Genomic DNA, 13,531 nt, shown 5'->3' with positions numbered 1-13,531 from the left:
GTTATTATTATATTGACGATGATACACTAATAATAATAATAATTATAATGACACATAAAATGATGTCATATTTAGCCTTACAAAAGACTTGAACTCTTAACGAATCATTTTATGTAGCAACGTACTCCATGCAAATGCCTGCAGTGACATTGCAATTTTATTTTCAAAATTACAAATGACAGATTTTTTGTCTATACCTCTGCCTAAATAGAATATATTTATGGTGAGTAATCATCATCTCCACCACTGCCATACCCTGAACCATAGCCAGATCCACTGCCATAGCCTGAACCATTGCGACTGCCACCACCACCACCTCCACCTTCTCCACCTCCTCCACCTCTACCACCACCGTTTCCATATCCAGACCCACTTCCATACCCAGATCCAGATCCATAGCCTGACCCACCTCCTCCTCCATTGCCTCCACCTCCACCACCACCACCTCCTCTACCACCACCGCCACCTCCACCACCTCCTGTCCCACTACCAGACCCATGTCCGGACCCATATCCAGACCCAGACCCACTGCCTGGTCCAAAGCCACCTCCACCACCTCCTCCGCCACCACCACCACCTCCACCCCCACCTCCACTACCATAAGCTCCTGAACCATACCCGGAGCCACTTCCAGAACCATACCCTGAACCATATCCAAAACCTGACCCCAAACCATTGGCACCACCCCCACCTCCACCACTTCCTCCTCCTCCACCACCTCCTCCTCCTTTTCCAACAGCGTTAAATGGCCTAGTTGCAAAGGCCAAGTCCACAAGAAGCAAAACCAAGAATGCAGCACCGATAACCCTTGAACTCCTCATTATTTTGAAGCTCGCTTAATGTAGCTTTAAAATCAATGCATATATATTCCCACTCACAATACCAGAAAAATTAACAAGCCTTGCTTTGGTTGAAAAAAAGGCTAAAAGCCAGGGTCTCTATTTATAGGCATTGCAACAGCAAAGGAGAAAAAAAGAAACCTTTAAACTGAAATTCTAGCTGCTTCTATCACTAAAAGAAGTTAGAGATCAGATGATGATGACGATTGGGAGAACGTGTCTCCTGCTCTTGCTCTTGGGATTGTTAGTGGTGTAGTTGGCAGTGATGGTGGACTGCTGTCTTGTTTCTGCATGCAATTTCAGTATTAAATTTTGATTCTATACCACTTTTGACTTAAGGTCCTATAAAAATATATACTTTGGGAATTGCACTAATTGAGGATGCATTTATTTTTCATTTTTCTTTTTTTTTTTTTTGTCTTCTGTTCTCTGTTCATATTTGGATGCCGAATTGGGTTGGGTGCATGAACTTCCTATGCACCACAAATCTTTAATTACATCATAACAATCAAATAATTAATTTGAGCTCAAAATTTAAGATTAATACAATCAAAATTTTATCCAACAAATTTAAAATTTAAATCGTGACATTCACAACGAATTACTCCTTTTTATATTTTGCAATCTTTTCTGTAAAATTATGAAATAATTAATTGTAATAATACAATGTGAAGTTGTCTTTGTAAGTTATGATTTTGCTATCACTTAGATTAACAGAAAATTAGACTCATTCTAACATCCCAGAATTGCCCTCCTTTATTATTATTATTATTTCTCTTAATAGGCTAAATGGTAAGACAAGAGGCTATGAGATTGTACAAAAACGTGATACTCCCTTTTTTTTTTGTTGTACATAATTGAGTAAATTACATTTTGGTCACTCAATATGTCAATTTTTTATGTTATGTAATTCTAAAAATAAAATTTTTTGACCATTACAAGTATTGCAGTTTTGGTGACTCAAATTATAGATCTTTCACTTGATATATGTCATCATCATATCGACTAGAAATTCATTATAAACTTGACAACGAAGTGATAAGAAATTTCAGGTTAAAGATTCATTGTCTTTAAAATACTGAATGATTAAAACAACAAAACTCATAAAGGTTAGTGGCTAAAATGTTGTTTTCTAAAGTTCAATTACCCAAATAAAAAATATCAAAAAAATTAGAGGATCAAATATGTAATTTGCTCTAAATAGTAATAAAGCATGTTTTACCTCATTACATAGTTTGCTAAACAATTTATACTTGTCATGGTCGTGCCACATATAAAAATCAAGTAATGTAGAATGTAATTTCGATGTTTTTAACAACCTCATCAATCAGGCACTAATAACTGTTAATGATCAAGTATAATCTTGATAAACAAATGATTATAATGGCCACTAAAACATGTTTAAAACTGAAAACTAAATGATAAACACATGGCGTTCTAGAATGTAAATATGTATATATATATATATGTATAGTTTTTGAATATTCGGTCCCTCACTTGTTGATGATAGAGTTATCTTTTCATTTTTTATATCGATTTAAATAAATTAATTTATGTCAAACTTAATGAATTCATAAAAATATTATTATTTTATAATTTTTTAACGAATTTAAATTCGAAACAATAAAAGAAAAATAAACTCTCTTGTCACTTGACCCAACGTCCATTAATTATCTGTATTTTATATATATATATATATATATATATATATAAATGGCAAAACTTCAAATAATATTTTAATCTTATAAAAAATCCAAATTGAAAAGAGGGATGTTTGTCAAACTTAATGAATTCATAAAAAATTATTATTTTATAATTTTTTAACAAATTTAAATTTGAAACAATAAAAGAAAAATAAACTCTCTTATCACTTGACTCAACGTCCATTAATTATCTGTATTTTATATATATATATATATAAATGGCAAAACTTCAAATAATATTTTAATCCTATAAAAAATCCAAATTGAAAAGAGGGATGTTTCAAGACCTTGTAGCCCTACGCGGATCAAGAATGATGATATCATGGTGTTGGTCATATTCGATACATTATATTTTTGGGATACCTAAAAATCAAAGGCTTTAAATATATACACACACAAACTCACCTACCCAAATTCCCCCTCTCTTAGAATAGGTAGTGGAATTGTCCTCTTTCTTAATATATATACGTTAGGTTGACAACTGTCATTTTACATTGCTTTGGCTACCAATATGCCCCTATTTTCTATCATGCTTGCTTGCCATTTGCTTTCAGTCTTGGCATTCTACCCATTATACTCATCGATCCAAATACAATGAGTCAATTTCAGACTATTCTTTGAATGAATTACAGCCACTCAGCACTTAACTAATTTTTGCACAAAGATTTAGTTACATATCTCTATAGAGGTTGAGATGCCTAGATTGTTCAATTTTGGAGTATCAATTTATTTTTTTTTACATGTCATATTAGCTACATAATCTAGAAAGGTCTTCTCTCGTTTTATAAATTCCAACCATCCATTTCACAATGCTATTCTAAAGGGATAACAGGTAAAAGTACTGAGAAAGAACAATAGAACAGAATTTTAATTTTAATATCATATTAAATATTTAATGTAAAATCAATTAGTAATAAGTATACAGATCCAATTTGAATATAAAATCGTAAGAAATTTAATATTTAATAAAGATAAAATAAATCATAAAAAAATAAATATAGAATAACATCACTTTAATATAAATTATAAAATTTTAAGCTGTTTTGATTTTAAAAAAGTCGGATTATTTAGTTTTTTTTCCTAAATCTTTTCAACTTTATCTAGATTATAGTCTAGTTTGAATTGGTGATGTTAATGGCTAAAGATGCAGTGGAAGGCATTATGGAAGGTGAAGGATTTAGTGGCAAGCATTATGTTCATGAGGAATCTTGATTAGTGGGTTATTATTATTATTTATTTTTTTTGGTTTACCAACTCTTTCAATAGATTTTAAGATTCTATACTTATCCATTGGATTTGGATTCACACCTTGTTTAAAAACATCATATATCCTTAAAATGATAATGGGTTGATGTAGATGTCCAAGAATAATAATGAAAGATAACACCTAAACTTGTGTAAATTACATAACTAATTGATAAAGTGAAAACTTTAACTTTATAGTTATAGCTAATTTTTGATGCATCAAATATTGCTCAGACACCTTAAGTATGAACTCAGTTATTTTATAATCCATTGGGAAGAAAATTATTTACAAATGAATTAAGCTGATAATCAAGAAAGCATACAAAAATTGAGATGCCAACAATTATTTGATTTGTCCATTAAGTGTTGGACTTGTAATTTTAGTAATCAAATTAAATTTTTGATAACGTAAAAGAAAAAAGGAAAATTAAGATGATGTATTATTAATTTATTATGTCTAAACATATATATTTTTTATATAATTGAGATCGTAATCTGGAATAGATAAATAATTATAAATATTGAAATTTAAATTTTAAAGTTACTAAATATCATTCTTTTTAAAAAATAATTAAATGAATCAACTAATTTAAAACCCAAATTCACCCGAATGTTTTAGATTGCCTTCTTGTCATTAATTAAAATTAAAATTAAAATATATTTTAAATATATTTACATTTTCATTCTATTAATTACCATAGACCTAATTTGTTAACATGATATCAAATGATAATTATGATGGACAAATCGTATACCTAAATTTAAAACTTAATTTAATTAATTAATACAATTATTTTAAAAAATAATATTTAATAAATTTTAATTTTAATTTTCAAACCTACAACTCTTTACATTTTGTACCAAAAAAAATTGACACACCTAATCCATATACCTAATAGTTATAATGAAATTGAATCACATGATCAATAGATATTATAATCCTGTATAGTGCCGAATCTGCTAATAATCCACTTTTTTTCTAAAAAAAAGCATAAGAAACAAATTGCACTGAACATTACCTAACCTTATTATTATTTAATATAAATTAATTATATATAAAAAATTCGTACTTAAACATTTTAAGATTAAAATTTTAACATTTAAAGTTAAATTTTATTCGGTTTATTAAACAACACCAAGCCAAAGTCATTTGGCAATTTGACATAACAAGGCGGATTGCTTTCTGGCTAAGCTAACATCAGTTGGGAACAGGACTTCAGGGTCACAAAAAACGATTGTCTGACCCTAACCTGCCGACGGGTGAATGCATCAAAGCGATGGCAGTACCGAAAACCTACGTTAGTGTGAGATGAAACAGTCATGTTTTTCTCTAGGAAAAAAAAAAATACATATTCTTACAAGCTTGAATGGACAATAACTTCATGCATTATAATACTAATATATATATATATATATATATATGTATATAAATGAGGGATTACTAGATTTTAATAGATCCAAAGATGAGAAAGCAAGTTAAAATAAAAAAAAAGTTTAATCTTAACTTTTAGATCCATTAAAATTAATAATTAAAAAAATTTATGTCAGTTGATTTGTATATACAGAATATACAATAATAACAAATTAAATTTTTATTTCTTATTTATGAGGTTACCTATATGAAATACCAAAATACATCTTTTGTAATTTATCTCTAAAAATTTTAAAAATTCATTTCTTGTAATTATCGTACAAATAGATTTATGTTACACATCCAAATCATTTTAAACGATTTTTTCTTATATTTTTCTCAATTCAAATTAGCTCTAATATATATTTGCAGTATGTATAGCTCAAAATATTTCTGCAATCACAAGATTATGATTATTCACCATTTTCAATGTTCTCTTTAAGACTCAACTTTACTGACCAAAAACTAAAGGAATTCCAAGGGTCCCTATGAGAATTTAGAAACCCGATGCCTTCATCGAAAAAGGGATTCATAATGGAATGATTTTGATTATGGATTCATTAGTAAAAACTTCTCCTACATTTTGAATTACAGAGACGAGAATTTTATGCGAGAATGAAAGCCCAAAGGGAGAAATAGGAATCTTGATTTAGTGTAAATCAAGTTGGTGAGGTCAAAAGAAATGACCATCAATAGTTTTTACCTTCAGATTTCATGTATCAGTAATTTTGCTGACGATTGCTACGGCAAGCTTTGCAATGCTTGGTTCTGGGGATTGCCGGAGGGAACAACCCTGATGAACGGAGGAACAGTCGGCAATGTGGATATGCACACATCTTTCCCAGGGAAAGAAGAGCTATTCCTAGAGGTGACTCATTAATATTGCTTGCGTTTAAAGCAACTACGGAACAGTCAGCTACCAGTTTTAATAAAGCCTGCCAATAAGAAGGAAGAAAAAAAAAGGCAAGCAGAAATCCGTAATCAGTATTATATGGCAATGTTAAATGACACAAAAATTATAAAAACAACATGATTTAGAATTTTAACCAAAACAGTATATAAGTTTGGCATAAAAACAATGTGTTTTGTTTTAATACGTCGACACAAATTTAATATAATAATTTTTATATTTTATATATATTTAATATAAAATAAATACGATATAAAAATATGACTTGTTAAATCATGATAATAAATTGTAAATTCTGTTGCTATTGCAGTCACAATATATAATAAACCATGTTTGGCATTGCATCCATATCCATTTAAGAAATTAAGTTATGTAAAACGGTTTTTCCACAAGAAAAAATTGAAAAGCATTCACGTCATTGAAACCAAATGTTACTTAAATGACTAAAAAATGTCTTCTTGGGGGTCTAATCTAAAAGTTCGGCACTGCTTCGCAGAGTTTGTTTGATGTATTATTGTCAAATAACTATGATTAATGCACTACGTCAACACACCTGCATGGCTTCCCCGGTGATGATTCTTCGCACAGCTTGTTCGAGTTGCGTACAAGATTACCCAGTGCACCTGCAGCATTTACTTTAGTCTTGTCTTCCTCTGCTGAAAGCAACAGTTTTGCCAGTTGAGGTATGGATCTTCTGAGTTGTTCGTACAACGTATCATTATGGCAGGACGCATTCCCAATCTGAGGAGAGAATTAATAGGCAGCTGCAAGTTACATGCATTTATGCCATAGCAACAGAGCCAAAGACATGGTGCTGCTACTATTTCTTAGAGTTAATTATAATTTTAATACTTGAATTTTGAGAAGATGTACAAAATATCATGTAAAAAAATAAAATGTAAAATTTGCACCTTAAATTTTTAAATAATTATTATTTTAAACTAAAATTTAATATTATTAACTAATTTGCCTATATAACTTCTGACTAGTATAATTTTATTATTTGCATATTATTTGTTAAATAAGAGTATATTTAATATATAAAATTATGATAAAATAAAATGATATTATAAATAGAATTAAATTATAATAAAATAATTTTATTTATTGATTAAAATTATCTTTTCTTAAAATTTATATAATTTAAATTATTGATGTAATTTTTTAAAATATAATAAAACATGTAAGTTCAATTCCATTGATTAAAAATTATCCTTTTCACTTTGAAAGGATTAAAGCATCTTATATCAAGAAGATAATTAATACTCTTTTTAATTCTATCCTTTTTTTTAGATAAAAGCCAATCTTATACATTAAATATGGCCTAAAAGTATTAAATATTTTGTAAAAACTTTATGTGAATACCATTGGATAAATAATAATTCACCAATTGTAAACAATTCTTACAGTTTAAGTGAAAATATATATTTTTAAATTTATATTAAAAAAGATGTTGATAATATGTATTGTGAATACAACTTGATAATATTTATCAAATGCCTCATATATAAGTTGATATAATTATCGAGATTAGAGTTTAAATTAACATGATACAAAATTTAAAAATTCAAAATAAAAATTTTACATTTTACTTTTTTAAATATCAATTTATATATTTTCTTGAAATTCACATAAAAAATTTGTAATTGACTCAATTTCCTAATAGTTAAGAACAGATCTTACCCCTAAACATGCAAATTTCCTTGTTCGTCCGTCTGGATCAGCACATCGATCAATAAGGAGCCCAATGATCTGATGTCTTGCCTACAGCATTATGTCGGTCAGTGAGAATCAGATAACTGATATAGCCTGCAACATAATTTGTCAGATGGTGCTTGTGTTCAATGACCAACAACCATACGATGTTTATCTCCAACATAGTTTCCAAAGTCCAAGTAATGAATTGTAAAACGTTGACAAAATATTATTGAATAATGGTTCCTATTCAGTTCAGCTGGCACAAAACAATCTATGGTTTAGCACTTACCAGTGCAGCATAAAAGTATGCGCTATAGCGACACATGTTGCCTAGAGCATTGGAAGCTTTGGCTCGGACTTTGGGATCTTCATGTGTGAGAAAGCCCCGCAGACTATCTAAAATCGAAGCTCCATTAATGAATTCATGGAAACCCTGCATGATCACATTATCCAAAATTCATTAGTCAGACCATGGGCTTAGTACTGGCTCATCTCTCTTTAAAGGGCATCTAAAAGACCACAAATTTCGTGGGAGACAACAGTCATTTCCATCTCGTTGAAGAAAAGCCGTAAATCAAACAAAAAAAAGGTACAATGGAGGAAAGGAATCAATTAAATAATTTGAGGAATTAAACTTAGATCACACATGATGATTGCGAAGGAAATGAAAGATTAAGAACTCGGCCATGGCAAGAAAAGGCACCATTATCAAAACAAAGCTTCAAATAGAAAATTACAAGATCAACTTTATAAGACTGCTCAAATATGAAAAAAGTTTTCATGTTAAGTTGGTAGCTGAGCCGTTCATTGAATTCTGGAAAACAAGTTTCAAGCACTGTTTTAGAAAGCTAAATTTAACTATTGAAGGGACCTATGTTAACTTCCACATCTCATGATGCAGCAGAAACTATTTGATGAAAACATAACCTGACCTTATCCATGCGAGCTACATCAGAAACAATCATCAGGGTGTCCAGCGTGGCTTCTTTTGGACTTGAAGAATCAAGCAACCATCTCATTCTATTTGGATTCGACAACTCTTTTCTAACAAGTTGAACTGCAAGTGGTCGATGTCCTATCATTTTGGCAAGAAAGGCAACAGGCCTTCCCAGATCCTTTGACTTTAGTTGTTCCAAACAACGAATAATGATGCCAGGTACTCCCACCTGAGAATTTCAGAAGATAATAGATGAGAAAGCATAGGCTTCCAATACCTTGAGGCCATCTTGGTGCCTTAAGCATCATTCACATCAAAACTAAGACCGGAAAAGAAGACATACTCATCAAAGGTGTGCTGTTTTACATGATCTTTTTTTTTTTTTTTGGATTGAGAGCGCAAAGAGCACTTAAAGATAAAAGAATCAATCTCTAGAAAGTTAATAAGTTGCTTATTTAAAGCAGTGCAGACAGTCTTGTGCACTAAACAGCCAGATGCCAGTTCTAAACTGCCTCCTTTTAACCAAGAACCATTCAGCTAGAAAAACTCATTGATTACAAGAAAGCAGGCAAGAGAACAGCCTTCCGATGCCAACCTATGGTCCAGAAAAGAAAGGGATAGGATCTAACCTCCAGGAGGATTTTAATATATTTCCCCATATCTTCCTCAATTGCTTTCACCATGTCCTTGTCTTCCACGCATACTTTCCAAGCAGCTGAGCCCATGTTGAGAATGAACCCGCTATTTACAAAGTAGTAGCAAGTGGCAACCCAGTAGCATTTTGTACAGCAACCAAAGGAAACGCTAAGAAATCAATTACTGCATTTATTACATCTCTGACTCCATCCTTCCCTCCACCAGGCCCAAACCAGGACCTCACAAGCTTGAGATGAACAGCAGATATCAAAGTGTAGATGAGTTTCACATGTTCACTGCAGAGCAAAGTTTGGCGAAAGGTTAAAACTACACCTGAAAGGCACTGACATACTGATGAAACTGCCCATACAACCCCTATAGGGGATAAGCCAACTCCACTATTTGGGCCACCAACTCCTTGACTTGAAGCGCTTGAATGGTTGCTGGCCAACAAATTAATAAGAAGCAAAGGGACACCACTTGAAATCAATTGTTTTACAGCCAATGGTCCTCCCCATTTTAGTTTGAATTATAACAAGCCTACACATTCATCCCTAAGACCATGCCAGTATGAGAGAACCACTTTAGGCTTCTTAGGGCCAACTTCAATTTCACTGTCTGATGAAATTTTAAGGTGATCACAAAGTGTGCTAGTTTGAGGAATCAAGGGCATCGAAATTTCAGATATGGAAGACTCAACGGACAGTCCACCTTCAAGTGAAAGAATGGAAGCAAGAGCCAGCATGGCTGATGCAGAATGAGGCTGTAATGAAGTTATAGTTGTATCATTATAAGAAACAACGGTGAGCAAGGATTGAAAGTCGAGAGAGTTGCTTCTTTGGGGAGGTTGTAAGCATAAATAAAGCAGAATTTCTTCCAGTAGACTTTAAACATTGAGCACTTGTAGCAAGGAGAAGGTACGAATGCAGAACCAAGACAGGCGGATTGCTTTTTTTACACTTCAAGTTAGATGTCTCAGGTTGTGCATCTTTGATTAATGATGAACATAAAGATAATATAGAGAATATCTCTGAAACAATGGTTCCATCCGCTCCACCACTAACAACAGTAGTAACATGCAGGGAATTGGGAAGGCCACATAGAACAGTCGGGATAATTCCATTGTGGAGGCAACATCTTGACAAATCTGAAACAAGTTAAGAAATAAATATATGTAATATATTATGCAACACTAGGCAACCAAATCAGGACATAAATAAATTATAATTAAGTCTTTAGCTGCTCCTCAGCATGGAAGAATTTTCAGAAACGTGAAGAAATACCAGAATAGCAGCAGATAGTGCTGGCTCTACACGTTCATGAAGGCAATGGACTAAAGCAAACTGCACAGCTTTTGATCTGACAAATGCCATAGTTACTGCATCCAGAACTTTTGCTGATTCTCCAGCCAGCAAACATCGAGCATGATCTCTGATGTCAAGTCAAACCAAAGAATGACTCCTCAAAGCATTCAAGGGAAACAAATTGGGATTTTCCTTCACAAAAAGAATTTCTAGAGCGTCCATCAATGACCAGATAGCCCTACATGCTTCACAAACAGCATGCAGCATATATGTGGATCCAGAACTAAGATTTGAGCCCGAAGTTGCCAAACATAAACACAAATGGTCCACCAAACAGGACGTCACAGTATGGTCCAAAATCTGTTTCGATGTTTCATTCACCACAGAGGGAAAGAGATTCCCTTAGAAACCTGATTCAAAGTATATGCTCTAAGACCCTGAGCTACTCCAGCTAAAATAGTTGTGATGCACGCACAAGACTCCGAGAAAACTGTCCCAGAGGCATCTTCAATGTGGCCAACAACCTATACACACAAAATGAGGGAGCTTGGATAAGGTTTCTGAGTTGTTGGCAGAGACCAATATAAACCACAGAAAATTAAACCTGTGGGAAAATTTCAACCAGGACAAACCAGTGCTTGAAATATGAATTGGCAACACCACTTCCATTATTTTCTGCCAACAGCATTTTAATAACTGAAAAACTCTGCAAAGTTACTAGAGAAGCTTCAGCTAGATATAATAATAGAAAGGAGCATTTGACTTTGTAAATGGTTTAATGGTCAATGTTCGCATGGCTCTTCAATAACTTTCATGATAAAGTCATTAGTTTTCAGAAAATCAGTAGAGAAAGTTCAACACAATTGCAGAAAAGAAAACAATGTGAAAACTGGAGCCTGGAGGAAGCAGCATGCTTATAGTTACAAAAAATTGGACGGGCATCTCCAAAATCAGAATAATCATGAGCATGGCTAATTTTATTCATAAAACCAAAGGCGAAGTTAGCATGGCACATAATACATCGGTGCTAGAAATGGGGTCAGAAATTTGTTGTTTACCTTTGCTACTAACTCATTAACACCAGATGATATCAAACCAACTAAAATCACAGTGAAATTAAGAAGTTCACACATTATTTCGTCAATAATTCCTCCAGAATGTAGGGCACCAGCCGCAACTAAATTTGAAAGAATTCTCAATGACTGACTTGAATGGAGAACATGACCCCTGTAGAACTAAGTTAAAATGAGAACTGACTTCAAGAAAGCATCAACAGATATCTGGTACTCAATTCAAGGAATTTTATATTGAGTATAGAATAATTCAGCAACACTGAATAGTGTAAAACAAAATGACCAAATGGCAGAGCAACATTATACCCAACCTCCCAAAATAATAACTCTGGTAAATAAATTTGATAAAAATATTACAAGCTTTATCTTTCAAGAAAATCTACCTGAACCATCATGAAACAAACCATTGCCCTAACTGCACCATGATGAACATGAATTATAATTCCAGCTTCCCAGTCCTGCTTCTTGGTCTTGAAATCTTTGAGTTTTGTGGTTAAAGACTTGGCAATAACTATATTTTTCCAATTGTTTTATTTCATTGATAATGTATGAATGCATCCCTAGGAGTCGTGGACATGCATTGTCAGTTTTATCCTATGCCATTTTAATGCGTGAATTTCATCCTGGAATCTAGTGCTTATCAACACAACTTGGTAAGGATGGTTACAACAATCACCAATTGGAGAAAATGAGAAATTGAGAAATAAATCTAACATAATGCTTGCAAATACTAAGTATTTTACTTCCAGAGTGGAATTAGTTACACTTTCTTTTTTATGCTGATTGTTATTAGTTAAATGTTCCACTAAGTACCACCTCTTTTGCCCCTTTTCTGGTTCAGTTTTAACTGCTTAGCATACATACATAAGTCTTAGTTTCTAAATCATGGTAGGGACTGCTGCAAAAAAGATTAAAAAAAAAAAAAAAAAAACTCAGCCAACATGAAAGAGAAACTAGTTACCAAAACTGTGTCCAAAATAAAGGCCTCGAAAACAGCCAATTTGTGAATCTATAATAAATTTGTGATAGAACACTCACAAAAAGAGATATAACAGTTTAGATTTATCATAAACCATTCTTAGCAATTTCACATTCATATCTAAGCCAAAAAATTGTCTTGAAATGGAATCTGGTCATATTCTCAGCAGGCAACCCAAAGGAAATAGCCAACCGACTTTGAATATGTTTTGCTACATAGGAAAAAGAAGAAAATAAAGTTGCATTTGAGTAATAACTAACAAACAACAAGCAATCAAGTTAGAAAATACAAATGAAATGATCCATAAAACTCAAGGTTACCTGCAACCATTTTGTGGTCCTTCTGACCATCTTTTGATTGGCAACAAAACAAATGCCAATGCTTCAGTATCCTGACCAATAATTTGTGCGCCATTAACTGTGCGGGAGTTATTTTCTAATCTGTCTAAAGCTTGGTTACCTGGAGAGATATATAATTCATAATATGTCAGAACAATGAAATTTATAGAGAAAATCAACTACAGGAAAGATAATAAAGCTAAAGAACACTAACACTAGAGACAACAAGATTGAATTTAATAATATTTGGTTAAGATTCTATTATTTTCAGAGTGAAGAGAGGACAAATTTCTCTATAGAGAATCAGTTGCTTCATCTTCAAGGCTTTGACCCCTTACTGAACAGGGTTTTTTTTGGTTTATTATATTTACATAAAAAGTTGCAACATGCACAAGAACAACAAACGAAAAAGCAAATGAAGCACCAAGGGAAAAATGACTGATTTATTTCTTTTACCA

At 32.3% G+C, this 13,531-nt stretch overlaps 3 protein-coding genes across 3 annotated transcripts; all 3 read right to left on the bottom strand.

The window, feature by feature from the left end:
• Positions 1 to 85: 85 nt before the first annotated feature.
• Positions 86 to 968, bottom strand: LOC111297659 (uncharacterized). The gene has a single exon (XM_089740907.1). The coding sequence runs from the start codon at positions 819 to 821 to the stop codon at positions 219 to 221; it is 603 nt and encodes a 200-aa protein (XP_089597033.1). The 5' UTR covers positions 822 to 968; the 3' UTR covers positions 86 to 218.
• A 4,949-nt stretch (positions 969 to 5,917) lies between these two features.
• On the bottom strand, positions 5,918 to 9,468 carry LOC149515786 (serine/threonine-protein kinase TIO-like). The gene is made up of 7 exons (XM_089741793.1): positions 9,373 to 9,468; positions 9,215 to 9,280; positions 8,739 to 8,972; positions 8,096 to 8,239; positions 7,792 to 7,872; positions 6,652 to 6,849; positions 5,918 to 6,133 (listed from the first exon to the last, which is right to left on the bottom strand). The coding sequence occupies exons 1-7, from the start codon at positions 9,466 to 9,468 to the stop codon at positions 5,918 to 5,920; spliced, it is 1,035 nt and encodes a 344-aa protein (XP_089597919.1).
• A 20-nt stretch (positions 9,469 to 9,488) lies between these two features.
• Positions 9,489 to 13,149, bottom strand: LOC111297658 (serine/threonine-protein kinase TIO-like). The gene is made up of 10 exons (XM_022892308.2): positions 13,056 to 13,149; positions 12,140 to 12,267; positions 11,742 to 11,918; positions 11,288 to 11,389; positions 11,094 to 11,207; positions 10,862 to 11,043; positions 10,623 to 10,810; positions 10,312 to 10,526; positions 9,916 to 10,142; positions 9,489 to 9,822 (listed from the first exon to the last, which is right to left on the bottom strand). Exons 1-10 carry the CDS (start codon positions 13,147 to 13,149, stop codon positions 9,489 to 9,491), a joined length of 1,761 nt encoding a protein of 586 aa, XP_022748043.2.
• Positions 13,150 to 13,531: the final 382 nt, after the last annotated feature.

This window comes from Durio zibethinus, chromosome 12 (genome assembly GCF_047325235.1).
Source record: "Durio zibethinus cultivar Kanyao isolate XHJ-2024 chromosome 12, ASM4732523v1, whole genome shotgun sequence".
NCBI classification, from domain to species: domain Eukaryota; kingdom Viridiplantae; phylum Streptophyta; class Magnoliopsida; order Malvales; family Malvaceae; genus Durio; species Durio zibethinus.
The sequence above is the reverse complement of the archived record's forward strand: the minus strand, read 5'-3'. Positions and strand labels throughout refer to the sequence as shown.

Excerpts from the sequence above, each read along its gene's own strand:
- LOC111297658 (XM_022892308.2), bottom strand. The coding sequence starts at position 13,149 with ATGGCGCACAAATTATTGGTCAGGATACTGAAGCATTGGCATTTGTTT. Across the intron at positions 11,044-11,093 it reads GAGCATATACTTTGAATCAG|ATTTTGGACCATACTGTGAC; the intron begins GTTTCTAAGGGA and ends ACATCGAAACAG. Across the intron at positions 10,527-10,622 it reads AAATTCTTCCATGCTGAGGA|ATTTGTCAAGATGTTGCCTC; the intron begins GCAGCTAAAGAC and ends AACTTGTTTCAG.
- LOC111297659 (XM_089740907.1), bottom strand. The coding sequence starts at position 821 with ATGAGGAGTTCAAGGGTTATCGGTGCTGCATTCTTGGTTTTGCTTCTT.
- LOC149515786 (XM_089741793.1), bottom strand. The coding sequence starts at position 9,468 with ATGGGCTCAGCTGCTTGGAAAGTATGCGTGGAAGACAAGGACATGGTG. Across the intron at positions 8,973-9,214 it reads GCTGTTTAGTGCACAAGACT|GTGGGAGTACCTGGCATCAT; the intron begins GTCTGCACTGCT and ends TGAAATTCTCAG. Across the intron at positions 6,850-7,791 it reads GGAAATTTGCATGTTTAGGG|ATTGGGAATGCGTCCTGCCA; the intron begins GTAAGATCTGTT and ends TTCTCTCCTCAG.